Genomic DNA, 27,048 nt, shown 5'->3' with positions numbered 1-27,048 from the left:
TTCCGTACCCTGCCGGCCACCAATAGCCCGCGGCGGCCCCTCCTCCGACTCACCTCTCTCTGTCTTATCTGCTGTTGTATTCATCAACTTTTGAAAGCAATTCCAAAGAGATGTATATATTTTCTATTGAATCTTGAGAAAGTTCAAGCATTTCCATACATATTTTAGCACAAAACATACAGAACCGAAACAGATGATGGTCTTGGCTACAATGACAAGCACAAGAAAATACCAACCACAAAAAAAATGAAACAACTTAGATACAAAGATTGATGTGAACTCGAAATTAGAACAAGAGAAGTCAGTTCCTCTCAGATTTCACGGCACATAACAATACAATAATTGAAGAAGATACATATATTCTTCTTCTAAATCAACAATTACGAGCCTAAAACGTATCAGGCAAGACTTTCGTGATAAAATCCAATGTGAAGAATGAAGGTCACGAACACACAAGAACTGGCTTTACCTCATTTTGTCTCCCACGAAATCCCTCTTAGAGGTAGAGCAGTAGTAAATTATGCCAAACTATTCTTCGACATCCTCGCTTGCCCGATGTCCTGCTTCGGCAGGCTTGGCTGTTGCATGTCTCCTGTGTTTCTTGCTCTTGGCTTTCTTGGCCTTCATGCGGCGTTTTTTCTCATTGGCATCAACCCAGGTATAGTCTGACGGTATGAGGAAAGGGTCAACTTCATCCTTATACCGGTGGCTTTCGCTGTCACTTGATTGCCCACCACGACTTCCTCTCACCCATGACATCCATGACGAGGATCCTTCTGAGTCCTTTGACTTTGCATCCTGAAAATGTGCAGGACTGGAGAGAGGGGTTGAAAACTCCTCCACCAGCTGAAGCTCCTCAAATTTGGTAAATGTTATAAGAACTCGTATTGTTGGGACAATAGGAATAGCAACCTGCGGTAGGGAAACGCAACTTTAGGTTGACATTCAAAAACAGAGGCTGAAGGGCTACAAAGGGTAAACCTATAAATTACATGATGCCATACTAATCGATAAAACTGAACAGTGAGAACCAAAAACACACGCATGTAAATTTTGTAAAAATAAGATTCTAAAAAGAACCCGTACAAATCACTCAGCAGACTTCACCCAGAATATTTCTAACCTTGTTACGCATCTACCAAATATTAAGAAATTATTTCGCAGCAATTCAAGGAATTGTGGCAAATAAGTTGAATTTTGTTTATGAAATATGTTTTAATCAGGTGATAGCAACTGGACAGCATGACCATACCAACCAACAAAATTGCATAAACAATCAAACTGTGGAAAAGTAGTCTATGAAGCTAGAACTTTCGTATTACCTTAACAGGAAAGGTGCCAGGGGGTAATTTAGTGGTCAAAAGCTCCCGGAGTCTCCTTATAGCCTTGACCTTGTTTGCTAAGATGTCTAGTAAAGGAAGAAGCTCATCTGTTTTCAACGGGAAATCTGGCGTCAACCACAAGACAGGCCTCAAACCCTTTTTGTACTCACTCTCATGCTTAGAATCAGTAGACCCTTTCTTCTTTTTCTTCTTACTGCTTTTATCTTTTCCCTTTTTCCCATCTGCAATGTCGTCTTTAGGGAATTCAGATGATGGTTTTTGATGATCAAGTGATTTCTGATTGCCACCTTCTGGGGCCAACTTTGAGAACTTCTTCAAAGGCTTTGGATCTTCAGAATCATCGTTTCCCCTTGAATTTTTCTTGTTCCAACCAAACCAACCCTTCTTCTCCTTAACAACACCGTTCGATTCACAGTTCTCATACGAGCCTCCTGAACCTTTTTCATGGCAGTCAGATACCCCATTGTCCTCGTCCTCACAAGCACCATCTGAGTTCCCCACACGAAGTGCAGAATCCAACTGCTTTTTTTCTTCAGCAGTCAATACATCATCGTATTCATCATTATCACCACCATTTGCCACCTTTTCTTCATCATCCCCTGCAAAGAGTTCCTCATCAGTCATAGCACCTGGAACCCGCCTTGACTTCACACTCACCATCACGTGAAGCATATCATAAACTTTGGCCTTCCAATTTCCAACCATCTCAGTCCTCTCCTGTCGCCTCCAATTTAAATGGGGGATAAGCTCGGCCTGAGTAACATCAACGCCCGGCCTAAACATATTCGTCTGGGACATCAAGGCCACTTCATGGGCAACTTCAGCTTCGGTTGGTTGGGCACCAGCTCCTTCCAAAGCATTTGAGATTTCTTTCTCCTTATGAGCAAGAACAATCAAAGAACCAGGTGCCAAATTCACATTACCGTCCTCTGAAGAGTAGCCCTCTCCAAGAAACAGAAATGTTTGATCAGACCTTTGAATGCGAAACCCATCAAAACCAGCAAGAGTCATGTCAGCTCGAAGATTAGAACCACGCTTCCAAATTCGGTAAGTATCTGATGGAGCAATTCGACCAATAAACGGGATGACTGAGCTCTCAAAATGAAAACTTATCTCCATATAAAAATCACGAATCCGGGCTGTAGAGGCAACAATACGGGGAAGTCTACGACACCATTTAGCCCAAGCAAGGGGCTGGTAGTGCCGTGCAATGATCATAGCAATTGCTTCCTCTCTAGTGCACACAGCTTCTTGGAGAGCACTCCAACCATTCTCATTTTGAAGACTCCAATCAGCACCGGCTGCCATCAAAATCTCCGCTGAGCTTGGGTCCCGGAGACGCACAGCTAGATGAAGAGGAGTCTCACGACCAGGAACGTCTCTGCGATCAATGACAGCAGATACAGCATCAGCTCGGAGCTCAGCCTCAAGAGATTCATCTTCGGTGCTTACTTCACTGGCCTTGGCAAGTCGAGGGAGGGTAGAGATAATGCGCTTGAGAGTGGCATAGTCACGGCGTGCAACTGCCAAATGAGCTGGACTGTGGGAATACTTGGAAAAATCTTCCACTGATTCTACGGATTTAACTGTTCTCTCAGTTCCTAAGCTATTGCTGCTTTCACTCTTCATTTTCGGAACTCAAATTCAAAACAATTGCCCTCAAAACTTCAAATTCACCATTCCAAGAACCACAAACCAGGCCTAGGGTTTAACACCAACAAAATCTACCAAGTTTAGATTTTTGTTTTACTGGTGTTTTAGGTCCATGAACTCCCAAGCCCGACAATTCAATACGAACCCAGTCTGAATAATTTCAAAATCAAATCAGACTATGTTATTCACTCACCATTGCTAAAGCTTTAAGCATTTTCGCAGCTTAATCTCCGAATCCAAACTACACCTGTTGATCTTGAGCTCCATCATAGCACCTAGAAGCTACCAGAAAGCCTCAAATCTGTAGAACAAACAAAAGATTTATCTTTTAGCTCAAACCATCACACAACAAGAAGCAAACCTTTGTACAAATGAAGCACAGATTTATGCACCAATACACGAAATTCGAAAACATAACTTTCGGATGGCTAACTTAATTATATCTACATTCTTACAAATACCCACCTAAAAAAGATCAAGAATTTCAATTCCATTTCTTATTTTCTTTCGCTACCCTCAACTTTCCCGGCAACCAAACGGAAAATATATTGCTTCCTCCTTTCTCTCAATAAAAGATGGAACAAGCGGCCTCAAATTTGAAACCCAAAATTCAAAATCACAACTTTCTGATTCCTAACTTAATTATCCACATTATTTCCGAAATACCCACCTAAAAAAGACCCAGAATTTCACTTCCATTCCTCCCATTTTCTTTCACTCCCCTCAACTTTCCCACCAACCAAACATAAAACAACTCTCTCTCTCTCTCTCTCTCTCTCTCAAAACAGAAACAACAAAAGAAGAAAGTACCTGAGAGAAAACACAAGAAATTGGGTTTTCAAGTCAAGCCAAGTCAAGAAATCGATTGAGCTGCAGAAGGAGAGAGAAAGATGGAAGAGAGAGAGGAAGATATGGAGGGGTTAATCGAACGGCTGGAGTGGAATTTTAGATGTGGAATCTAATACCCAGGATCTTCTTATCCCTTCTTCTTCTGGGTTCACACTGTATTATTAGCCTTGAAAGTTCAACTCGGTACAGAGAGGATGTGACCCGACTCGGTCCCTGACTCAGTCCCCCACCTCAGATCTCTGTCTCTCTCTCTCTCTCACTGTATTTCCAGGTTGAGTCTCTTCACTTTTGCTTTTTCTCTCTGTCACAGTTTTAGAGCGCCATTAAACAATTGCCTCCCTTTTTGCAGTAAATCACTTCCTTGCCATTCTTGGTGAATTTTCTTGTTTTGGGTAAATGATAAAGAGGTATTTGTCGATTTTCTTTTCCGAAGCTATTAATTTTTTCTTAAAATTTTAATTTTGGCTAATTATTCCCGAAACTTTATAATTGACCAATTTTCTCCTTAAATTTTAATTTTATCCGATTTCTCTTTAAGCTTTTATAATTGGCCAACTTTCCTCCTGACCTTAGGTTTTGGATTTCTTCATCCATCTTGATCACATTCACGACACGTGACAATTGTATGAGGAAAACTATAATTTTATACCTAATGTAGACAACATATTGTTTTTCTTCTCCGTCTCTTTTGCTAGTTCACTTTGTACATTTTTGTTTGAATTTTATTCATAATATTGACAACTATGAATCTTCTCCGTGATCTTACTTTTTCATACTAGAAACTGATCAATTATAAGCGTTCAGTGGGTAATTATAAGCATTCAGGTGGTAATCGGATAAAATTAAAAATCAAGTGGAAAATTGGTATCTCTTCACAAGATTTGGGAAGAAATCGACGATTACCTCAATATAGTAAATTAGGTATTATAATTTACCATATTATTATAAATAAATAAATATTATTGACACTCTAAAAATTTGATTGTGCTCTCTGTATAAAATTATATTTCTTTTTAAATATAAAAAATTTAGAATGTACAATTAAAATTTTAAAGTTTCAATAACAATTCCTTTATTATATTTTTAAGGTAGATTTTTAATCTAACATTAGGTTGATTGCTTTAGTGATGAAAATGATTAGCCCAAAGTAGGAGAAAAGTTCTTTCCCTTCTCTCCTATTCCTAAATAAAGAAGTAAAAAAAAGTCTAGATTTGTTTTTATACCATTTATATAACTAATTCCTTTTATTATAAAATGAGGTAAGGTACAATGTTATACTATGTTGTTTGTTTTGATACTAAAAAATCATAGATGGTTTAGAGTATAAACCAAGGATTCTCAAGATAAGAAAAAACAATTTAGACCTATCAATCATAACCAATTATCTTATATTTTAGATCAAATCATCCAATCAACACATTTTACAGTAGGTATCCCATCATACATTAATAACAGATTAATCTTTTTTCCCATGCAGTCCTGATATCACATATGGCAGCCCCAAGTCAAACGGTACGTCAAAGTAGAGTTGGTCTCAAATGGTGTGTCCTAACCCATCGGGGTTTGCAATCAACAAATTAAACAATTGTGATTATTTATTTTGCATGCAAAATTAATGAATTTTATTTATTTCAATTGATATTTTTATCAAAGAAATTAATAAGTTTTTGTTTTTATTTCTCACAAGCGATATTTTTATTTTAAACTAAATTAAAAAAGAAGAATCCAAGTTTGAAATGTAGTGTAATGTTGAAAAATCATTTCCACTAAAACAATTTACCACTTACTTAACGAGCCGTTTTGGCTGCTCATCCACCACTTGCTTAATGAGCCATTTTGGCTACAAAACTTTATACAAGAGGTTTGTAAATGAAATTCGGTCAAAATTCCAAATTAGTATACAAAAACAAATTAATAGGCCAAGAAATAAGGGACTTGTTCAAACAAAACTATTGTTTAATAGTAATTAATCTTTGTTGAGTTACATATACAATGCATCCACCACCACTTAACCCATATTTGTTGTATTATCTTCCACACACATGTAACTAAAATGTGCAAAGATATTTTTAAATTTTAAAATATTTACATAAATAATTCTTTAGTTTTTAAGTTTATGGGGTCTCAGAAGGACCACCACTTCTCGATCACCGACAGTTTGCCAAGTTATGGTTGCCATGAGAGATTGCCAACTTATTATTAATCAGGAAATTAATTAGTAGGATGATAAGGGCCTTCTAATCCAGTCCTCACGTGATATCTGATTGGCTGACTAGTTTAAAAATGGTATCCCAATGCTTTTCATTGACAACCGATAAGTAATTTTGATGGTTTTAATTACAAAATAATTTTAATTTTATTTCTCATTGGAAGAAGAATGCTTAATAAGAGAAAATAATCACATAGTACATGAGTTTATATTTTGTACTATTATAAAATAACTTAGTTAACATATGACCATTGTCACATCCCGACCCAGGCCCCCATTACATTCTGGGCTCGATTTCACCGTAGCACGATATTGTCCGCTTTAGGCCCTGACCACGCCCTCACAGTTTTGTTTCTGGGAACTCACACGAGAACTTCCCAGTAGGTCACCCATCCTGAAGCCAGTGAGCTCCCAAAAGGCCTCGTGTTAGGTAGATATGAGAATATACATGTAAGGTTTAATGGATCCACTCATCTGGGCGATGTGGGATCTTACAATCCACCCCCCTTAGGGGCCCGACGTCCTCGTCGGCACACATCGGGCCAGGGATTGGCTATGATACCAAATTGTCACATCCTGACCCTGGCCCCCACCACATCCCAGGCTCGACTCCACCGTAACACGATATTGTCCGCTTTGGGCCTCGACGACGCCCTCACGATTTTGTTTCTGAGAACTCATATGAGAACTTCCCAGTGTGTCACCTATCCTGGGATTACTCTCGCGAGCTACTTGCTTAACTTCAGAGTTCCAATGGAATCCGAAGTCAGTGAGCTCCCAAAAGGCCTCATGTTAGATAGAGATGTGAATATACATTTAAGGTTTACAAGATCCACTCCCCTGAGCGATGTGAGATCTTACAATCGTCATGTCAGAAATTTTAACGTAAATAAAGAAATATTACTACACAATTTGTATATGTAAGAATTTTCAAACACGAAAAACTTTAAATTTAATTCTACGATATTGACATGACATCCACCTTCACAACGACGACTTATAATTTGTAAGATTGAACATATGCTAAACGAATAAAGAGAATCAAACAACTTTCTTTTTTTGCTTAAGCTTCTTGGGTGTATAGACTTGATATTCTATTCATCTTTTATGTCTTCTTTTTATCACAAATGCTTTTCCTAGTCTAGTTTTGAAATTTTTTTTGGGTACTTTTTAGGGTTTTGGCCCTTGGGGACCATACATACATACATACATATATATATATATATATATATATATCCACCTGTGAGGCCAGGCCATATGATTTCATTGCTAGTGAATATATGCATGCATGTCCCTTCATGCTTCTAAACTACTTCTCTACAAACTATGTGGGTTTGTGGGGGTGTCATCCATGTTTTAAAAATCCCCGTCTAGCATTGTTTAAGTGGATTTGTATGTAAAAGCCAGGCCGTATGATTTCATTGCTAGTGAATACATGCATGCCCCTTCTTGCTTCTCAACTACTTCTCTACAAATTCTGTGAGTCTTGGAATGCGTTGCTACCCCTTCTTTTTCTTTGCACATGCATTGCCATCTCTAAACCAGCCATGCATGGTGGTGGTGTAATATATATACACGCCTTCTTTTTCTTTGCTCGTACATGCATTGCCATCTGTAAACCAGCCATGCATGGTGGTGGTGTAATATATGTGTGTGTGTGTGTATGTATATATGTGTGTATTATTTATATATATGGTCCCCGTCAGTGCATGTGGGTAACTAACTAAATCTACATCCTTTTCTTTTTTCTTTTTCAGAGTGAAAGCCCCCACACTTGGCCATGGAAACAAATTAAACTAAAGAAATTGGCACTTACCGATCTGATCTGAATAATTTGATGATCGAGGTCCCCGTCTACCTGCAACTGTAGCATATATATACTTCAATTAATATTCTCTATAACGGCACCGTCGCCATCAAATTAATCTCGATTAACCAAGAAGTGCGTGATGAAGGATAGTAGCACATACGTAAGGTGTGTATATACATCTGGTGACAAACAAAAAATTTATCCAACTCCAATGGTCATATAATATGAAGTTATACAAGCAACTGTCATTTTATTTATTTATTATTATTATTATTATTAGGGACAGAGATGAGAGTTCAAAACTATTACCATAATTTAAAGGCGAGGAGTTTTAAACTTGGAACGTATGAGTAGGAACCCAACACTCTAACTATACTGTGATTTGGATGCACCATATGCTTTGAAATAAAATAAATAATGAAATGCATTCTCATATAGGAACATGGTATGAATCCCTAATGAATGATGTTATGATGACTACCATCCTGCCTACGTTCCTTGTACGTAAGGTAACAAGTCATAATTGCTGTTCGTTAGATGGAAAAAAAAAACGATACATACATATATATATATATATATTATTGTATTGAATCAACCTTGTAATACAAGTAAAAAAAAAAATGATACAATAAATCTCCATTTCCAAATTTTGTAGTTAGAAATTTAGGGTGTCTTCAAATCTACGTAATTAACACTTAGTGTTGTAGATGCTTTAGCTGTTAGGTTTGATTTTTACAACTTTTAAGTTTCTTATTTTTAGTCTTAGCCATTCTTTTTCATATTACTCAGTGCTACGTACCATTAAAAAGAATCGTAAATGTTTTTAATTTTCTTGGTGTATGGTTGTTTTTTTATGACCAAAAGGTTGTGAATTCGAGTTGTGGAAACAATTTTTTTGCAAAATAAAGATAAGCATGCATGTGTACAATAGACACTCTCTCTCTCTCCCCTTGGACCCCCGCAAAACGAAGATTCTTAATGGTTTGAGGTCTCTCATAGTCTCATGTGTATGGTGTCTGCAGGATTGCAACCTACAAGACCATATCGTACTCTGATAATCACATATACCTAACTAATAGTGATGTGATTTTAATTGATTTCTATATATGACATTAGACGTGAAATTAAGAAGATTATTGTCATGCATTACATTGGTCAAGATTTATTAAGAACGACAAGACATTTAGCCATCACATTAGTCTGGTTTACCAAACTAAGCATGCAATTTAACACATCAATCTTCATTGTCATACATACGAGTTTGAAATAAAGCCAAAGTTGCCAACCCGAACCAAAACATTACACATCAACCCAAACCAAATAATTACACATCATCAATCAAGTATCTTAGGGTTTATGTCTAATAGACAAAGTACCAACCCCAATATTGTTTTCATGGTGATCATTATGTTATATACGATTGCTACAGTACCTTACAAGCTAAGTTACTCTTATAACAAACATAACTGCCTTCTTAATCTCATGACACTTGTTTAGTCAACAACCATTGGACCTTAACACTCCTAACGTCTCCCCCTCAAACTCAGGGGCAGAGAAACTAAGCATGAGATTGGCACAGTGAATTTGAAATAGTGGTGCAGGTAGTCCTTTGGCGAGTATATTATCAGCAAAATCCTCATTGGAAGATACAAAATGAACATGCAGTAGTTGTTTGGCCACTCTTTCTCTAACAAAATGCACATCTATCTCTATGTGTTTGGTTCTTTGATGTTGAATAGGATTGCAGGTGAGAGCTATTGTTGATAAATTTTCACAGAATAAGAGTGGTTTATCAAAAGATGGAACTTGAAGAAAGAACCAATAATTGTTTGATCCAATCAATTTCAGCTGTTGTAGTAGAAAGAGCTCTGTATTCAGCTTCAGTAGATGATCAAAAGATAGTGTTTTGCTTCTTTGATGACCAAGATATAAGATTAGAACCCATGAAAACAACCATTCCAGTGGTAGACCTCCTGTCATTAGGGCCACTACCCAATCTGCATCACTATATGCAGCTAAATCCAATGCTCCTTTGCCATAATGAATAGCACAACCTCAAGTAGCCCTTAAGTATCAAAGTGTTCTCTTTACTGCCATAAAAGTGGGACTTGATAGGACATTGCATAAACTGGCAAACCTAATGTACTGCAAGGGCAATGTCAGGTTTGGTAAATGTAAGATATTGAAGGGTGCCAACCAAGCTTTTGTATAATGCAGGATTATTATGGCAGACAAGAAATGGCACATGGTTTAGACAATAACATCTCAAACTTAGTAAGTAAATATGTGACATACTTGTCCAAAGATAAGAACAAACCATCCTTTTTTTTCTGCACAATTTGTATTTCCAAAAAGTAATGGAGTGGTCCTAGGTCTTTAATATCAAATTCCTTAGTAGGAGAATTGATAACATTAGTGATAGTTTGAGATGCACTTCGTGTGATGATAATGTCATCAACATAAAGCAGCAACATAACCACAAAATTAATCACCAACAGTTTTAACAAATAGTGAAGAGTTTGCATATGTGGAGTTGAAGCCCAAGGAAGGAAGAAAACTAGTAAACCTGTCCTTCCAAGTTCTTGGGGCTTGTTTCGATCCATATAAAGATTTGTGTAGCTTACATAAATAATCTCCATGCTTAGCATCAATAAAACTAGGTGGTTATGCCATGTATACTTCCTCTTGTAAGATGCCTTGTAAAAAGGCAATTTTCACATCTTGCTGCCCTAAAGACCAACCAACATGTGCAGCCATGTATACCTCCTCTTGGCGTACGGTGTCTGCAGGATTGCAACTTACAAATCGTTCTCTGATAATTACATTAGACATGAAACTAAGAAGATTATTGCCATGCATCACATTTGGTCAAGATTTTATTAAGAACGACAAGGCATTTAGCCAAAGTTGCCAACCGAAATCAAAACATTACACATCATCAATCAAATATCTTAGGGTTTATGTCTAATAGACAAAGTACCAACCCCACATTGTTTTCATGGTGAAGCATTATGTTATGGTCCAAACCTTAATCCTCATCAACTACATCATGGCTTTTCAAATTTTGCCGTTTAATTTTATTGAAATTAACTTCGACACACTTAGGTTGAATCTTAGGCATTGTTTCTTTTTTACGTGTTAAACTCAATAAAAAAGGATGTACACAAGAGAAAAATATGCATGGTATCATATGATTCATACCCCATTACTATTTGATCACTACAAGGAGTAAGGAGTTTAGGGTTTGCATGATTGGCAACGACGGGTCATTTTTCAACTGAGCTCACTGTTACTGTGTGGAGATGTCGGAGTGTAGAGAGAGAGAGAGAGAGAGAGAGAGAGAGAGAGAGAGAGAGAGAGTTGTGGAACAGTGCGAGTTTTTTTCAAACATGTGTGAACCACACGTGTAATGTAAAATAAGATGGTGGTGGTTGCCTCATTTGTGATTGAAATGTCCCAGTATCTAGTCCTGTAAATAACCTCTTTGCAAAGCATGCGTAAAGTTGCGTACCATAGCCATTCTCCCTTCTCCTGGAACCTTGCAACATACAAGACCATATCGTATAATTACATCTAATTAACTAATAATGATGTGATTTGAATTGATTTCTATATATAAAGACATTAGACATGGAACTAAGAAGATTATTGTCAGGCATCACAGTTGTCAAGATTTTATTAAGAACGACAAGACATTTTGCCATCACATTAGTCTGGTTTGGTCTGAGTGTTAGCAAACTAAGCATGCGCAATAATATAACACATCAATCTGCTTGACATATGTACGAGTTTGGAAATAAGCCAAAGTTGCCAACCCAAACCAAAACATTACACATCATCAATCAAATATCTTAGGGTTAGTACCAACCATAATGTTTTCAAGGTGAAGCATTATGTTTTATGCGTCCAAACCGGCAAACCCTAACCCTAGCTCATCAACTTTATCCACATAACTCTTCAAATTTATGTCTTTCAATTTTATTGAAACTAACTTCGACACGCTCCTGTTGAATCTTATCAGTGGTATTTTTTTGATGTATTAAACAACAAGGAGTGCATACCGGAGAAAAATATACGTTGTATCGTTTACTATTTTATCAGTAAGGAATTTAGGGTTTGCCTGCATGGAAACGACGGGTCATTTTCCAACTGAGCTCGCCGTTGCTGTGTGGAGATGTCGGGGGTAGACAGAGAGAGAGAGAGAGAGAGAGAGAGAGAGAGAGAGTTGTGGAGCAGTGTGACTTTTTCCAAATATACAAAATGTTGGATTAAAACCAGAGAATATTTCTTTGATACAAATGACATCGGAACAGAAATCGAACACAAAATCTCGGGTGGAGGGGGAATGCTCAGATCTACATGAGTCACCAGCCCCTTGCACCCGGTAATTTAAGCGAGCGGATAAAATTATCCGATTACAAACAGTTTAGGCATTTGCATCAAACACCATATCGGAAATCAAAGGATCTTTTCTCCTTTCACATGAAGCAATGAAACTCAGGATTTCTGAGCCAATAATTCACAGGTGATTATATCATTCATGGTTGCTGAAGAACTCCCAGCACCTAAGACCGGAAGGAGGTTGAAGACGGGTTCCTTGCCAGTCTTGATCCGACCCATTTCGGCGAGTTCATTGAATGCATTAGTCAACATCAGTGAGAGTGCATCCACAGATACTTGAAGGCTTGTTGGACAATACAACCTCAAATACTATGCAAGGAAAGACAGAGTTAGAATGATACGAACGAAAACACAGTAACAAAAGAAAGAAGAGTCATTAGACAAGAAACATACCATTGTGTCTTGCCAAGAAAAAGCGTTCTCCGTCATAATTTTATCCAGAAGATATATGCAAAATCTTGATACTCTATCCGTCTGCCTCTCTGCAAAAGAATTTTGATAATCCTCTTTATTCTTGTCTTCAAGACAGATCATCGAAGCAAGTTCACTACTCATGGACAAAACAACCGTACATAATTTTCCAGGAACAATGCAACTCTGAAAGCAAGAATCATGCCAATCCGCATGCTGAAAACCCCAGTAACCAGGGTTGCTTGAGCAGGATTGGTCTTTTGCATTCTCAGTTGGTTCTTCGATATCTTCTGCAACAAATAAAATGGGCTTAATTTCTACAAGGGCCCTGCATGCCAAAAAGAGGAGCAACTGATTATTTCAGGTAATCACGACGAAATAAAATCGAAACAAATGAGGAGCATAAATAAAAATTTTACCCCTTTGGTAGATCAGGGACGAGCACATATAGAAAAATGGGATCAAATGCTTCAGAATTGGTTCCTAGATCCAACTCGAAGCTCCTTGTTTGTTTAAGGAAAGCAAACTGCTTCTCCTGAATTTTAAATCTCTCTGACGATATATTTTTTGTTGAACAGTAAGTGATAAAAACAATAGCTGAGGCCGATATTGAATGGTTAAAGGATTTAGCCACTGCTTCACTATTTTCTAGTGCCTTTTCCAGCTCGTCAATGGGGCCTCCTTGGCATAATGTCATTGTGGGAGGATCGAGCCCCAACTGCCCAGCCATGTGAAGTATCTCCTTATGCAAAGTTGCCTGGAAGCAAACAAATTGATAGAAATTAGAAGATCACCAATTTTAAATTCATGGAACTTTCCACCTTATATGATGCAAACCTACTGTTCTCGTTAGGAAAATGAAGAAAAGTAAAAGGAAAGGTGCTGACTGGGAGCTGATGACGTATGTTTTACCTGGCTATAAGGTCCAATACAACTGGGTGCCCAGCAAGATATACTCTGTACATGTAGAACCTTTTTGGAATGGTCATTTGCCACCAAAACTTCCATGTATGCCTTACCTAAACCCGCTTGCGACAAAGGCAGTTCAATTGTACTGCGGGATGGAACACCAAAAGGGCACTTACCTTGAGTTATATACCTCACATATGTATCATTTGCTGCAGCAAACTCTTTCATGTCGGCAATATAAAGATGAATATAGAGAACATATTCCCAACCAAAACCATATTCTACAAGTAGTGATTCAATTTTCTTCAGGACAGCCTCCAGATCTCCTTGCAATCCTGTCAATTAGATCATTTAACAGTATTAAATTGTTATAATACTATCTGAAAAACGATACACTGGCGAGGAATAAAAATTACAACCGGAGAAGTATACTTCATCTACTGTTCACCTGTGGAAGTCGTACGAGAATCTTGTAACCAGCAACAAATAGAAAATGTATCACCCTTTTGTGTTTTTGAAATGTGAAGTTTATAATCAGCAAGTTCAACTGCATTCTCAACTTCGGCATCAGCTTTGCGTGCAGCATCATATCCTTGTGAATGGTCTCCTTGCACTTCAAATAGAAAACTCTTCTTCTCCTGACACTTCTGATTGGTATGATCACTGCTCCCCAAAGTACAGGACTCTGCCTTATTTTCCAAATGAAAAGCCAAGGGATGAAGCACCCCAACCGGAGCTATGGAATCTGAAGAGTGCAGTATTATTTGAAACTCATCCAGCACAATTCTAGCATTCTGTAAATTAAAAAAAATCATGTAGAACGTAAATGCAACAAGTGACATAAATGTTGACTTAAAAATGTGATAAGAAAAATGAATTGGGACAACTGCTCACTCCCGCTTATTCACAGCAGACCATGGCCAGAGGATGAGAAACGATATAAACTTACAACAAAGAGAGGGCAGTCCAGTGTCAAGGTTTCATATTCCCCTCCTTCGCCGCATACATTAATACCATACAAACTGACAACGAATGGTAGATTAACCAACAGATTTTATGGATTATGCTCGTATACAATCAAGAATGGTAATATCAATGTACTGCAGAAACTTTGGTTTAAGGGGGTTGAGCAGAAAAAAAAAAACATACTCTTTCAACTTATGCAGATAGGGTTGTAAGAATGCTATTCCTTTGCCCAAGTGCTTTGAGGGATCCAACCCCATAGCAGCAACCTACGATATTCAAACAATATTAGGCTTCCATCCACAAAACCATCCAAATACACATGCAAGTGATTTCAAGCAACCAAAATAGCAAGTTAAACAATGAATTTTACCTTAACTGTAATTGCTAGAATCTCATTAGTTATCTGGTTGGCAAAAAGGGTATGTGAGTTAAAATAATGCATTACTAATAAACTGCATTTATATTGTTAAAAATGAAATTACCATTTCTTGAAGGAGAAACGACTGATCTTGTTTCCACAAGTATGCTAGAGAAACAAGCCCCAACCTAGAACACACACTTTCCACCCGCAGCCTTTGATAATCTGATGCAATAGCACCAGAGGATACTGCTGTGACAGAAGGAATCTGTCTTTTCACTTCATTTAACAAAATAAACATATCTTCGACTTCATCGCCAGGTGTCATTCTATAGCTAAGCTTCTGATGCCTATATGATCCACAAAAGCGATTCGAGAATAAAAATATGCTTTACACGTGAGAATTTCTCAACAATAATAACAAAGATTGCAGCTTCTAAATCTAGGATAAAATGTTCTTATCAAAATTTCCTTCTTAAAATCTTGCCTTGTGGATCCTTGTATTCGCCTTCTGAACAATGGGACTCCCATGCATTCTGCATAGCTGACGACTATCTGGTGCCCAACCTAAGGAACGTAAATGGACTCAACAATCACATCACTGGATTTCCTTAACTTTAATTCGAATATGTAATTGTAGGGAGGAAGGAAAGAGAGACTTACAGTTTGATACATGTAGCTATCAAGCTCGTCCACAGAATCATCAGCTGGCATCAAATTTGCCACTGCAACAATCTGCGTAATAATAAGCACTTATCAATTATCAAACTTTGAATATGACATTTATAAAGAATCTTTAAACTCTTTGAACATGGCAACCAAAAGCGCTTCTGACTGCGTTTCAAGTGCTTCTGGGTGAATAGAACCGCTTTCTAGAGAATCACTTGCTAGATGCTTTTTCATAAACCACTTGGATTTCAATAAAAACTTAACGTGTTTCTAATGTAAGCACTATGAGCAGAACTGCTTTTACAGAAGCAGTCTCAAACGAGCCCAATTATTTATTTAACCAGCAATCACTCAAGAGCGAAAACTGAACCCAGGATATAAGCAATTTAGAAACCAGTTATAAAAAGGCATAAAAGGAACGAAATTTTCTTTTTTCTTTAACAATGTGGATTTTCTCAGCCACCAAACACTCAGTCATCAATCCCAATGCCATTAGCAATCTAAACCCAAAGTTAAGCTGAACTTTCAGTGAAAACCCAAATACACAACAGGTGAAAACAACATGAAAAATCAGGAAAAAATCAATCTTTGCTATGAATTTCCTGCATTTTCTAGGGAACCAAACAGAAAGTAACGAACCTGGTGGCCGTATTGGATGCACTTCATCATGGCATAGCAGCTGTCCTTGCCGCCGCTTACTAAAGCAACCACCTTCATCTCCGCCTGCTGCTCTAACAGTCTAACCGCACCCGCCGCTGCGCTAAAGTTTACCCAAAACCTGCTTTCAACTTCTCTGAGTTTCTGGGAAAGGCAGGGTTTTGGGATTGTGTAATTGGGAGAGGTGCTCTTCCTCGGCTTATGTGAGAGTTGTGGAGGATGGACACGAAGAAACTTTTTGTTTTTGAAAAATACTTTCAAAATAACTGAAAATATTTTTGATGAAATTAATTTCGGGTTCAAAATCATTTTAAATGCCTTTTGAGAAGCACTAGACATGTCGAATCACTTTAAGTAATTTTTTTAAGAAATTACTTGAATTTTAACTAAAGATTAGTTTAAAAAATATTTTCATTCAAATCGCTTTTAGTTATTTTAAGAAAACTTTCAAACAAACTTTCATATTATTTTAAACCGAAGATGATCTTCTCCGGATCCATTTTATGGGGATCTAGAGATCCTCACATTCTAATCGTTCATCGTACATCAAGCAGTCAGTTTTTGTCAAATAATATTTTTGTTTAATTTTAAATAAAAAAAAAGTAAAATGATTTTTAAACGCACGATACACGATGAATGACTAAGATGTGAGGATCCTTACAAAGTGAATCCGGATAGGATCTAATTCTGTTTTAAACTATGGGACGGGCCAGGATAAGGATTTGAACACGAGACACAGTAAATTAAATAAGAACGCTCTCAGCACTTACCTGTGTTATTTTTTTTTTTAAATTACTTTATTAAGAAAACCTTCTCTCTTAGGGTTACAGGTCGTTAGTGGCAGAAAATTGTTTCGTGCTTTGGGGAATTTATAGGCGTTACCGAAGTTATATCCCACATTATCATCTCTTGTATCGTATGTGATACAAGGAGGAAATTATGCGGCGTGACTGAATGTGTGTTCCTTGTAAGCATCTCTTCTCACGTGACAATAAAATAGAAATATACGACGAGTCACATTAATGTAGAAATATACGACGAGTCACATTAGAAGCCACAGTTGAGGCAAAAGTTGTCCAATTCCATACCATAAGCTCTTTCAGGCCAAGCATTCACAGGGTTGCTCGGGTTTTCGCTCGGTTTTGCAAGAAATGGTCTTGCAAATCCGAGCAAAATGCCGCTTCTCTTGATAGGGAAGAAATCGATTGGCATACACTCGAATGTCAGGTCATTATCTTACTCAGTTCGTGTACAATAAGATGAACAAACACGAAAAGATTATAAACCATGAATATCAATTGATAGGAACCAAAATTGCTTGACAAAGAAGTCCGGCACGACCTAAAGAACTTTACAAATGAAAGTGTTCAAACAACCAATCACTATGACATAAATTATAACCTTAAATAAGTGATATCTTACAACTTGAGGCAACAAATTGAACCAGAAGGAGAGAAAGACGTGTTACGGATGTTATTATCTTTCAACTGGCCGTCGTTAATCGTGAGCAGACAGCTATTCTGAATGCTATGATTTGAGGCTTTGGGGCTTCCATTCTGACCCGTCGTTTGTTCAATTCATGAACATGTAGACCAGTATTCTTTCAGTTTTGCTGCTGGAAAAAAAGGTACATTGACACCACCGAGTTCAGAATTTACCCTCAACAACAGTGCAGGTATCTGCACTACAACAGCTCGTTCGATATACTGATTCTACGAGTCGTCAGTTCTGTCTGATTGCCAGTTTAAAGAAGAAACTGAAATTACCTATCCTATTCCTGCAAAGACAAATGCAAAGGTGGAATTTCCATAGGCAATGGAGACAAGATAGAAATTATGCATAACAATTGATTCATCATTCACAAGTTCATGTCGTTGATATTTGTGATCATACAAAATTCATAATGTTTCCGATGAGAATCTACGGACATAAATAAACATCTTTACTGCATGTTGAGTGAAACATTCAGAGTTTTGTGATACTTGTGTTTACACAAAGTAGATCAAAAGTATTGACTAGATTTATTGTAATTTTCATCTGTTTCCACTACATGATATGCAGAGTCTAAGAAACCGAGGTTAATAACATGTTTTGGATACCCATTTGCCCATCATAGGAATGAAACAAAATAAAAAGGAAAGGGTAATATAATTAAAATAAAGCAGCGCCATATTTTATTGACTTCAAACTAAGGTAGATTACCTGAGTTGAACTCAAAAGGGAGCCTCTAGTGATTCGTCCCAAACTTCGGCACTTCCATTTGAGGCATCTTCAACATCTTCTTCCATTGAAAGTCTGATGTATTCTCTATGTGCAAATCGATCCCACTCTGTCAAGGTTGGATTCTCACGTTCCTGTAAACATCACAATATCAGCAACAGCAAGTCTGTTACCAACAATAGAAATGCAGTCCACTACATGTTTATCCGGAATCTTCCAACATCAAATGATGAAAAGAAAAATTGTTTTGAATACCTGACGAATGAGAAATGGATCACGAGTTTCAAAGGCCATGAACTTGTTAAGGTTGAAAAGGATATTGAAAACACTTCCTGAAAGCTTACAGCCTTTCAGATCATGGAGTGTGATATAGCTCTCATTCTGCAAGAACAAAGCTTCATGTCAACCACAATAAAACTATATCTAACAAGCTGCACAGTATTCCATTCTTTTAAACAATTTTCTTGAGGCAATAAAGCTCGGCGGATGCTTATTTCCAGGATGTTACATGCCAGCAACACAATGATCAATTAAGGAGGAGGGGTTACAATTATTCCGATAAGGACCACTTGCCCTCAACCTTGTACTTTAAGATTTTGTTTAAACAATGTTCAGTTAATTCCAAAAAAAGATAAGATAAGAGTAAAAAGGCACAGTCAGAAAAGGCAAACCTCTGGTCCAATCATGTCAATTATCTGGCACAAAATATCCTCAAAGAGAACAGGTTCTTGGGCCATGCACTCCATTCTATGCAATTGCTCCTCATAAAAGAAATTCAGTTCATTCCGTGTCAAAACTCCATTTCCATCCAAATCTATGCACTTGAACCTAACATGAACAATGTTGCGTCACGACTACTACAGAATTGATAGAATAATTAACTGTAAAGTTGAATCAAGTGGATCCCTCCATCCATCACTTGGCAAACTGAGACCGCACATTCAATTACACTTAATTGAAGGCTCAAATATCGGTCTCTGTCCCATCCCAAAGTCAAATCTGATCAAAACCTAACAAGAACAATGAATCTTCCGAACCGCCTCTGAAAGCAGGACATAGTAATGGTTTTACTTAAAATGTTTTCAGGGAAAAAGTTTCCAGTACTGCTACTTGAAGTATAGAGAATAAAGTTTCCACCTAATAATACTTCTATACGATTATTAGGCAACTGAATTCACCCATCCAATGATTGATTTAATCTTTATTCTTTTTAGAAATAAATCACAATTCGTTCCTGACTAGCCTAATTCTTTTTGGTGCATGGCTGACTTTAAATGAATGTTGAATCAACAAGGCTGATTAAGAAAATTAATACAACAATGGTGGAAACCCATTTTTACGTATTTTGTAATCTTTCCACTTTTTCCATCAAACTACCCAGCACATATGTTCCACTTGGACTTCCATCTTATATTGCTGCATTACCCATGATTACACTTGACTGCTAAGTCTTGTGAAGCAAGTTACTGACTAAAAGAGATAAGAGGTAAAGATATACCAGAACTCAAGGCTAGGCTCAGAAGTCTTATCCTCCTCCGAGAGAATGAAGTAGACAAAATCTTGATACCCCATCTTTCCTTCAACCTTGCTCGTAAACTTTCTTGCGACCTGAGAAACAAAAAAATAAACTCATTAATTACATAAATCAGACTGCATGCCTCAGAGAGAGAGAGAGAGAGAGAGAGAGGTAATAGATCAAGGTTTAAGCTTTTATTGATTGAGAACCTTTTCTTAAAGTTGGTAAACAAAAGCTTCATGACAAACCTGAGAAAATATTCTGTCAACAATCCGGTAGGTAAGTGCATGGTTACCATATCTGATCAGGTTCTCTTTGTCGATCAGGAAATCATGATCTGTATCCAGCTCCCAAAACTTGCAGTATATCACATAAAAGTGCTCATACGAGAAGTACCTGTTACAGATCATATAAGAAACAAGGAGTTTCGAAGACCAAAAATCACTGATATCACATAAAACACACCAACATACAGTGAGGAACACTCCCGCAAACTATTCCAGATTGTGTGAAAGAAAACAGGCATGATGGTTCCTAATTCTACCGGCCACACCCTATAGCCTATAGTAACACAGACTAAGTCTGTATCCAGAATCTTTACCTCAAAACCTTGTTGATGTCCTCTTCTTCATCTGCATGTTGCATTGCATCAATCAAGTTTCCACGCTTCAACTCCCTGAGTGTGAGCTGACGGTTCCCAGATCTATTTATGTAGTAAAATATTCTGTATATTACAGTTTCAGCTGGACCATTTGCAAGAATATCTCAAGTTAACGTGTGCATCATGCGAAAGGAATTGCATCAATCATAACCACAGTGAAAATGCAATACTAAAACAGCCTAAGTGGGAGGAAGGGAGAAAACAAAGGAGGAGGAGAGAGGGGAATGGAAAACTCGACAAACATATGGTATCAAGAAAAGGCTGATTGTAGGTGGAGAACAAACCATATCTTTCCTGAAACTCTTGTGTGCTCTGCAAGAACTCCAACCCTGGATGAGTTGCCAAAAGTTCTTGAAGGACAGGTTTAAAGTCATCCTGTTATCAAACAGGAACAGGATTTAGATGCTAGGTAGTGCACCAAACATAATAATTTTAATGATCAACACTGCATTTAATCGTATAATGATTAATTATACATATTTGTAGAGACATCAGGTTGAGCACAGATTTGCAATAAAACATAAACGAGGGAAACAAATAAAGCAAGACAAAAACCTGAGTGAGGTAATTGAGATCTGGTTGCTTTAAGATGGAATATATCTGAGTAGCTATATCCATTGTCAACATGTTTCCAGTGACCCAATAATCAATAAATGTGTCCCTACAAACAAATTAGTAGAAAAAAGTAAGAGTATGGTTTGCAAAGGAAACAGCCAAGCTTTAATAACAAGAGAATTAACGAAGTCCAGAGAGAAGAACTAAAGAAACATGACCAGATAGGGGTCACCCGGAACTTTTAGTCAGATGAGGTAACCATATTAGTTTATACCAGGAGATGGCTACAAGTCAGCTCAGAAAAAAAAAGCCTCCGGGAAAGCCACTTGAACCCCTTCTCCCCAATCAACCCTTATAAAGGGCATTGTTTATCCACTTCAGGCTGAAAGATTTATGCTCCTTAAAGTGGGGGTAAAAGGGTTGGTGAACAAGAACTAAGACATTTTAATAGTAGAGGATAATAGTTGTGGCACATAAGATAAACCACAGTAAAGGGGTGGGGATAGCAACTTCGAAACTACATCCTTTCATAAGCAATGACAAAAGTGAATATTACCTTGTTACAAATCCAGTGCTATTAGCGTCAATCTTTTTGAAGAGAGATGTAGAGAAGAATGAAGGCAGCTTGCAGATATCCTTAGCAACTGATTTAAATTCTGATACACCAAAGAGACTGGTTAAAATCTTATTCCAGTCGTACACCATAAACTCATATCTTAAGTATATCTTACCATGAATCTGCAGTCCGTCTGAGTTGCCAGAGAAAAACTGATTGATTCTAAACAAGCATTGATCTTTCAGTTCATTTGGAGGTGGGCGACCATGTAGAAAGTAAAACTACAAGTGGTACAAAATCCAAGTTAGAAATAATAATCTACCTTTCCCTCTAAAAGGAAAACCATTGCAGCTAGATAGTTCAAATGATGAATGACATGCATTGCAAAAGAAACAGAAAAACAGTGCCACGAGATTGCCGAAAAAGATTAGGATTGGTCAAACCTGAGGTATCACTTCTTTAACTGGCTCGCTAACTACCTTCAGCGGAGAACCTAAATGAGAAGGACCAATCCTCTGTTTCATAATGCGAGGGGATCCAGATGAACTTCTTGGTGACAGTGGTGGTGCACTGCCGGCTGGAAACATGGAAGGCAACGTACTGCCTCCAGTGGCATGTGGACTAGAAGAGTTTCCCTGCACATTCAGGGGACCACCTGCCTTTGCTTCAGTTAGCAGTTGTGTCACCTGCAATCATAAGTTCAGGAGAATGAAAAAACCGCCATGCATCAGAAAAGCAAGAAACAATACGTAAAAACGTGCAGCATATGTATCCCAATTGAAAAATAAAACTTGTTGTCAGTAGCATTTCCAACAACTAATTACAAATACTTCAAGAACTACTTTAAGGTACTCGGAATTGTAAACACCAGGTGCTTATAATTTACAAATTTCATCCCTTTTTTCATACTAACATGTGCCCTTTAATGCTTCTTTAATCACAATTTCATCGTGCCGAGCAGGAAAATTACTACATGCTAAAATCAATTCAGCATCATTATTTCTTAGCTCTCATGACATTTCACACGCCAGCACAAAGGACATATACACATTCATGCAAATTCAGAAACTCTGATATAAATAGCAAAAAACCAAGCTCACCAAAATTCAAAAACCAAAAAATGTACCCATAAATTCTTCGAAACCCAATTAGATGCAGAACCAAAACAATGCGAAACCACCAAAAATTTCAAATTTTGAAGGCAAAATTCGGGTTTTAAGTACCAGGCGATTAGTATCAGGAAGCGAAAGCCACTGCTCGAACAGCGATTCGACGTAGCTCGGATTCGATTTGAGGGCCAAAGGGGACACCTCATTGAGCTGCAACAAGTCGGCGTCAAACGACGCCGCATCCACCACGATTTCCATAGTCATTGAGACGCATATACAGATCACGGAACCCTTGATTCAGAAATCCCAATCCCCGCAAAGTGCTTTCCTTTCGATTATATTTTGTTCCAACTCACTGCCTTTTTGCGCGATTGGAAAAAAAAAAAAAAAGGTGAGATTTGAAGTGGAAGAAACGCCAGATCCTTAAGGAATTGGAGTGTTTGGGTTGCGAGAAAACGGGAGAGAAAGTGAGGGGAAATGAGAGAAAATCCTTCGGCGATAGATGCACTTTTAGCCCAAAGAGGAGAGAGAGAGATTTGTAGAGAGAGAGAGAACAGCAACAGCAGCTCCAAAATTTTCTACAGAAAAGAAAGGTCGAAGAAAGATGTATACGTGTCAGTGCGGTATAGGCTCAAGCTGGGATCCACTACGGCCACGATCATTACTTTTTCCTGCAATTTATTGCACCAACAAATAGGGATCTTTCACGTAGTTACGTTGAGTTAATTTACCATTTTGTATACAACGTATATGGTTTCATTTTCCCTTGTAATTTTCTCGGGAAACAAACAGGAAATATGAACGAAGAGGAGCTGCGTCGTTCGGAAGCAACCATGGCCGATCTTCTGAATCAATTCGAACGTATCTTGGAATCCGATCCCCAAATGTGAGTAATTCGTACTTGTATCCTATCAAAGAATCATTGATTGCAGGTTTTGCTTCTCTGTTTTCAGTAAAGATGCAGACTTTATGTTTGACGAAATGCCCCAAAGAGTTTTGTGTAAGTAGTTTTTATTCTTTGCTTGGATGGTGAACCTCGACAAACTGTAATTTCCGTCTCGAAAAGTTCGGATATTTGATCCCGAATGAGTTGTTTACATGTAAAAGTATCAGCTTGATTTTACTTGGATTTCAAATTTTTTGAAAAAGGTCAATTCTGTTTTAGTTCAATTCAAGATGTTGATTCAGTGCTAGTTCATTACTGTTAGTGAGACCAGGATTTCGATAGCGGTCCAAGTATGCCTTGTTCTTTTGCTGAAAGTTTTTGAATTGTTTGGGCGTGTGTGTGTACTTGTGGGTGCGTTAGAGGTTTTCTCTTTTTAGAGGGCTCTCATTAATGTCTTTGGAAAAACTAGTAATGCGACCGTCGTATGTATAATGTATTGTGTTCACTTGATGACCCAGAGATGAGGTGGGATTTCTTCACCCGTCCCAGTTTTCCGAGCTGAATAAAGAGGTAGGCCATTCACCCTCATTTGATGACAGTACTGTGCTGCGCTCGGCAGATGGAAACTCAGTTTTTTGGAATAGGGATCATAAGTTGGGGATTTCAACGCAAATTCTTCTTCCATTATGTAAGGCAGCTAAGCATGCGTTTATGGCAGCAAGTAGACAATATAAGGCACTTAACAGAAAATCTGATGTATCCGGGGATGAGAACTCTTTGTGTGCGTCATTATCTTTGGATAGCAGTTTTGAAAGTGATGTCATGAAGCATAGCAGGGCGCTTTTGTTGCTAAGTTGTGATTTCGGCACTGCATGGCATTCCAGGTTTTTCCCCCTTTTCATTTTTGGTTCAGTAGTGCTTGTTTTCTCTCTCTTATATATCAACAATTTTGGAGCTGCTTGATCTTGTCTGCTTTTCAATTTATGTCATGACACCTAATTGATCTTGTATATTTGACCCAGGAAACTTGTTGTGTCGCAGAAGCATAAGCTCTCGGATTTTTTGGATGAACTTCTCTTGTCGGCACTTGTTCTTTCATATTCACCTAAGTCTGAGTATGCTTGGAGCCATAGGTAACATCTTTAAAAAAATGGTTTTCGTTATATGTTTAACAACTGGCATGATTCTATAGTTTCTTATTTGTAAGTACTCAGCAGGGTGTGGTTTAATTGAGCCCCTCATTATCGTTTCCCTATTAATGGCTTTAAAAACACGAATTTTATGAACATATCGATCGTTACAGGCAGTGGGTCATCAAGTCAATTGCTGGAAAGTGTTCAACTCTGTCAGAGATTGTGACCAAAGACTCTGAGCTGGTGGAGAAAATAGCTGAGGTTTAAATTCAGTTCAGGAACTGCATGCTTTTAATTTTCAAGGTTTATTTAAACTTTAAATCAATTATCCTATGTGTTGTTTTTGGTCAGTCTCGTTGTTGCTTTCATAAAGAAAACAACATAACTCACGCCACTTTAAAGACTTGAGAAATGCCTTCCGTCGCTCCTACTGAGCTGACAAATTTTTCTGTACCAAACCAGAGCCAATAATAGTTGTATCTTTGCCAGACATAATGTACAGTGTCCATGGTTTGAGAATTTTCCTTTTCATTGTTCGCTTTTGTGTAATTAAAATCTTTTTTTACAGAGGTCAAAAATGAATTACCGTGCTTGGAATCATCGTTGCTGGTTGGTTACCTACATGACAAGAGAACAGGTTAGATATAATCCTGCCATTCCTTTTGCGGGAATAATTCAGGTTCCCTTCTAGAATTTTCATATTTTAGATGTTATAATGTTTTGCGAACAATTTTAAGCCAAATTGCACTCCTTTAAATTTGGACAGGGTAAGTGGAGGATTGTATTTAAGCCTTTCATTCTCAAAAGACGTCATTAAGATTTCCTCTGTTAAAAAGTTGTGACACATCTACAAGTTAACTGTTGCTTTCGTTCAGTTCTTAGTCCAACAACATACTTATATTACATATCTATTTTTCGTATGGTTAGCATTATTAATTATATGCACTCTAAATGTGTGCTTGCAGTTGTTATATGAATTAAAAAGATCCAGAAACTGGGCCTCCTTGCATGTTGCTGATCATAGTTGCTTCCATTATCGCAGTGTGAGACCTTGTCTTCTTTTTGTTGTGAATCTGAGATATGAAGTTTTTGACGTGCTGGACTTTAATTCCTTCACAATCAATGTTTCTATCATTTTTCAGCAGCTGATGCTTAAGATTTTAGAAGAGCAATGCTATAAACAAGAAATTTCATCTTCTGGTTACAACGTTGAAACATATCAATTGTGGAAGGTACAGTCTCTTTTCAGTAATTATGAAATCATCGGTTCCTACGGGCGAGCGCTTTGTACAGTTAATACTTGTGTCAAATTTTTGTCTTTTCGTTGTATGTGAAATTAAGTTTAAATTCACTGCTTAAAAATATGGGCATATCAGGAGGAGCTTGACTGGGATGAAATGCTGATAAAGCGCTACATAGGAAGAGAGGTACATGGGGTTGTTTTCGTATATTTGACTGATCATCTGAGAACCCCACAGGTTTTAATTTCTATGGTATTCGCTGTAAACAGGCTCTATGGCTTCATCGTCGCTTCCTTTCCTTATTTTGGATAAAGCATTTCATAACAGATCATAGTGGTGTGTCCAGCCACGGGAAGCAGAATAACAGCATGAATAACGACTTCAGAATATTTATGGATAACGAGTTACATCTCCTCGACTCCTGCTCAATCATTCCAGATAATAGCTTTGACGATTACCAAGCACAGGCTAAACATTCTGCCACTTATATATTATGGTTGATTAAGGTAAAAGTAGTTTCCCTCCGTTTTAATTTTGTTGCAACTCTACACAATCCTGTTCTATCAAGTTTTCTGGATGCTTATGTTGCTCTTACCTGCCTCAGCAAATCCCTGATTCCCGACGGATTGAATTTCAAGAGAAGCTGAAAACCGAAAACCTAAAAGCTCTGTTGAATAAGGCGTGCCCGGAGAGATCCTCAACTTGGGATTCTTTAGTGAGCTATGTAGAAGCATCTGGACATTAGTTGAGCGAGAGTTAGCCCCCGGAAAATATATGTGTAGCACATTTTGTGTTGTAAACTTGTAACTTCTTCCTCTTTTCGTTTGAATCGTTCAAATTATAATGTACCAATGTCTTACATCATGATTAATACATATCATGTTATTGAAGGATGTTTTCTTATCTGGATTTTTGGAGTATCAAAGCAGCCTTGTA

General features: G+C 37.7%; 4 protein-coding genes and 2 long non-coding RNA genes across 13 annotated transcripts; 3 read left to right on the top strand and 3 right to left on the bottom strand.

Moving 5' to 3' along the window:
• Nucleotides 1-100: 100 nt before the first annotated feature.
• Nucleotides 101-4,271, bottom strand: LOC137722998 (Ankyrin repeat family protein). 6 transcript variants are annotated; one of them, XM_068462147.2, is made up of 4 exons: nt 3,807-4,185; nt 3,190-3,297; nt 1,323-3,044; nt 101-912 (listed from the first exon to the last, which is right to left on the bottom strand). In XM_068462147.2, exons 3-4 carry the CDS (start codon nt 2,970-2,972, stop codon nt 529-531), a joined length of 2,034 nt encoding a protein of 677 aa, XP_068318248.1. In that variant the 5' UTR covers nt 2,973-3,044; nt 3,190-3,297; nt 3,807-4,185; the 3' UTR covers nt 101-528. The 6 variants fall into 6 exon arrangements, with proteins under 6 accessions (XP_068318248.1, XP_088549259.1, XP_088549260.1 ...); XM_088693133.1 differs by having other exon boundaries at nt 3,462-4,129; XM_088693134.1 differs by having other exon boundaries at nt 3,667-4,129.
• LOC148697670 (uncharacterized) lies at nt 4,115-5,521 on the top strand. Its single transcript, XR_015961907.1, has 2 exons — nt 4,115-4,252; nt 5,323-5,521. It is a non-coding gene; the product is annotated as an uncharacterized LOC148697670 (long non-coding RNA).
• A 1,822-nt stretch (nt 5,522-7,343) lies between these two features.
• On the top strand, nt 7,344-8,008 carry LOC148697669 (uncharacterized). Its single transcript, XR_015961285.1, has 2 exons — nt 7,344-7,533; nt 7,812-8,008. It is a non-coding gene; the product is annotated as an uncharacterized LOC148697669 (long non-coding RNA).
• A 4,098-nt stretch (nt 8,009-12,106) lies between these two features.
• Nucleotides 12,107-16,483, bottom strand: LOC137722842 (endoribonuclease). 2 transcript variants are annotated; one of them, XR_011066800.2, is made up of 13 exons: nt 16,218-16,482; nt 15,573-15,644; nt 15,397-15,476; nt 15,034-15,259; nt 14,922-14,954; nt 14,735-14,817; nt 14,535-14,607; nt 14,034-14,379; nt 13,589-13,920; nt 13,096-13,433; nt 12,838-13,004; nt 12,659-12,747; nt 12,107-12,574 (listed from the first exon to the last, which is right to left on the bottom strand). XR_011066800.2 is itself a non-coding variant. In XM_068461944.2 (12 exons), exons 1-12 carry the CDS (start codon nt 16,293-16,295, stop codon nt 12,362-12,364), a joined length of 2,220 nt encoding a protein of 739 aa, XP_068318045.2. In that variant the 5' UTR covers nt 16,296-16,483; the 3' UTR covers nt 12,107-12,361. The 2 variants fall into 2 exon arrangements, 1 of the variants encoding a protein (XP_068318045.2); XM_068461944.2 differs by having other exon boundaries at nt 12,659-13,004; nt 16,218-16,483.
• A 1,030-nt stretch (nt 16,484-17,513) lies between these two features.
• On the bottom strand, nt 17,514-23,571 carry LOC137722457 (serine/threonine protein phosphatase 2A regulatory subunit B''beta). The gene is made up of 13 exons (XM_068461462.2): nt 22,967-23,571; nt 22,187-22,429; nt 21,919-22,024; nt 21,744-21,843; nt 21,188-21,293; nt 20,917-21,007; nt 20,573-20,714; nt 20,220-20,367; nt 19,954-20,063; nt 19,127-19,283; nt 18,711-18,836; nt 18,438-18,589; nt 17,514-18,012 (listed from the first exon to the last, which is right to left on the bottom strand). Exons 1-12 carry the CDS (start codon nt 23,114-23,116, stop codon nt 18,449-18,451), a joined length of 1,620 nt encoding a protein of 539 aa, XP_068317563.1. The 5' UTR covers nt 23,117-23,571; the 3' UTR covers nt 17,514-18,012; nt 18,438-18,448.
• Nucleotides 23,566-27,002, top strand: LOC137723321 (Protein prenylyltransferase superfamily protein). Of its 2 annotated transcripts, XM_068462485.2 has the most exons (11): nt 23,570-23,738; nt 24,257-24,308; nt 24,432-24,622; nt 24,761-24,871; nt 25,042-25,132; nt 25,440-25,508; nt 25,837-25,914; nt 26,014-26,103; nt 26,248-26,298; nt 26,382-26,618; nt 26,717-27,002. In XM_068462485.2, exons 1-11 carry the CDS (start codon nt 23,650-23,652, stop codon nt 26,855-26,857), a joined length of 1,200 nt encoding a protein of 399 aa, XP_068318586.1. In that variant the 5' UTR covers nt 23,570-23,649; the 3' UTR covers nt 26,858-27,002. The 2 variants fall into 2 exon arrangements, with proteins under 2 accessions (XP_068318585.1, XP_068318586.1); XM_068462484.2 differs by having other exon boundaries at nt 23,566-23,738; nt 24,257-24,622.
• Nucleotides 27,003-27,048: the final 46 nt, after the last annotated feature.

This window comes from Pyrus communis, chromosome 4 (assembly GCF_041283825.1).
Source record: "Pyrus communis isolate YQ-2024b chromosome 4, ASM4128382v1, whole genome shotgun sequence".
In the NCBI taxonomy this organism is placed as follows: Eukaryota; Viridiplantae; Streptophyta; class Magnoliopsida; order Rosales; family Rosaceae; genus Pyrus; species Pyrus communis.
The sequence above is the reverse complement of the archived record's forward strand: the minus strand, read 5'-3'. Positions and strand labels throughout refer to the sequence as shown.

Coding starts and splice junctions, on each gene's coding strand:
- LOC137722998 (XM_068462145.2), bottom strand. CDS start 2,972: ATGAAGAGTGAAAGCAGCAATAGCTTAGGAACTGAGAGAACAGTTAAA. Junction 913..1,322: donor CTGGCACCTTTCCTGTTAAG/GTAATACGAAAG, acceptor TCCCTACCGCAG/GTTGCTATTCCTATTGTCCC.
- LOC137722842 (XM_068461944.2), bottom strand. CDS start 16,295: ATGAAGGTGGTTGCTTTAGTAAGCGGCGGCAAGGACAGCTGCTATGCC. Junction 15,645..16,217: donor GCATCCAATACGGCCACCAG/GTTCGTTACTTT, acceptor ATTATTACGCAG/ATTGTTGCAGTGGCAAATTT. Junction 13,005..13,095: donor GTCCCTGATCTACCAAAGGG/GTAAAATTTTTA, acceptor TTTGGCATGCAG/GGCCCTTGTAGAAATTAAGC.
- LOC137722457 (XM_068461462.2), bottom strand. CDS start 23,116: ATGACTATGGAAATCGTGGTGGATGCGGCGTCGTTTGACGCCGACTTG. Junction 21,844..21,918: donor AGACGGACTGCAGATTCATG/GTAAGATATACT, acceptor TTGGTGTATCAG/AATTTAAATCAGTTGCTAAG. Junction 18,590..18,710: donor ATCCATTTCTCATTCGTCAG/GTATTCAAAACA, acceptor TGATGTTTACAG/GAACGTGAGAATCCAACCTT.
- LOC137723321 (XM_068462484.2), top strand. CDS start 23,650: ATGAACGAAGAGGAGCTGCGTCGTTCGGAAGCAACCATGGCCGATCTT. Junction 24,872..25,041: donor GAGTATGCTTGGAGCCATAG/GTAACATCTTTA, acceptor CGATCGTTACAG/GCAGTGGGTCATCAAGTCAA. Junction 26,299..26,381: donor AGCGCTACATAGGAAGAGAG/GTACATGGGGTT, acceptor CGCTGTAAACAG/GCTCTATGGCTTCATCGTCG.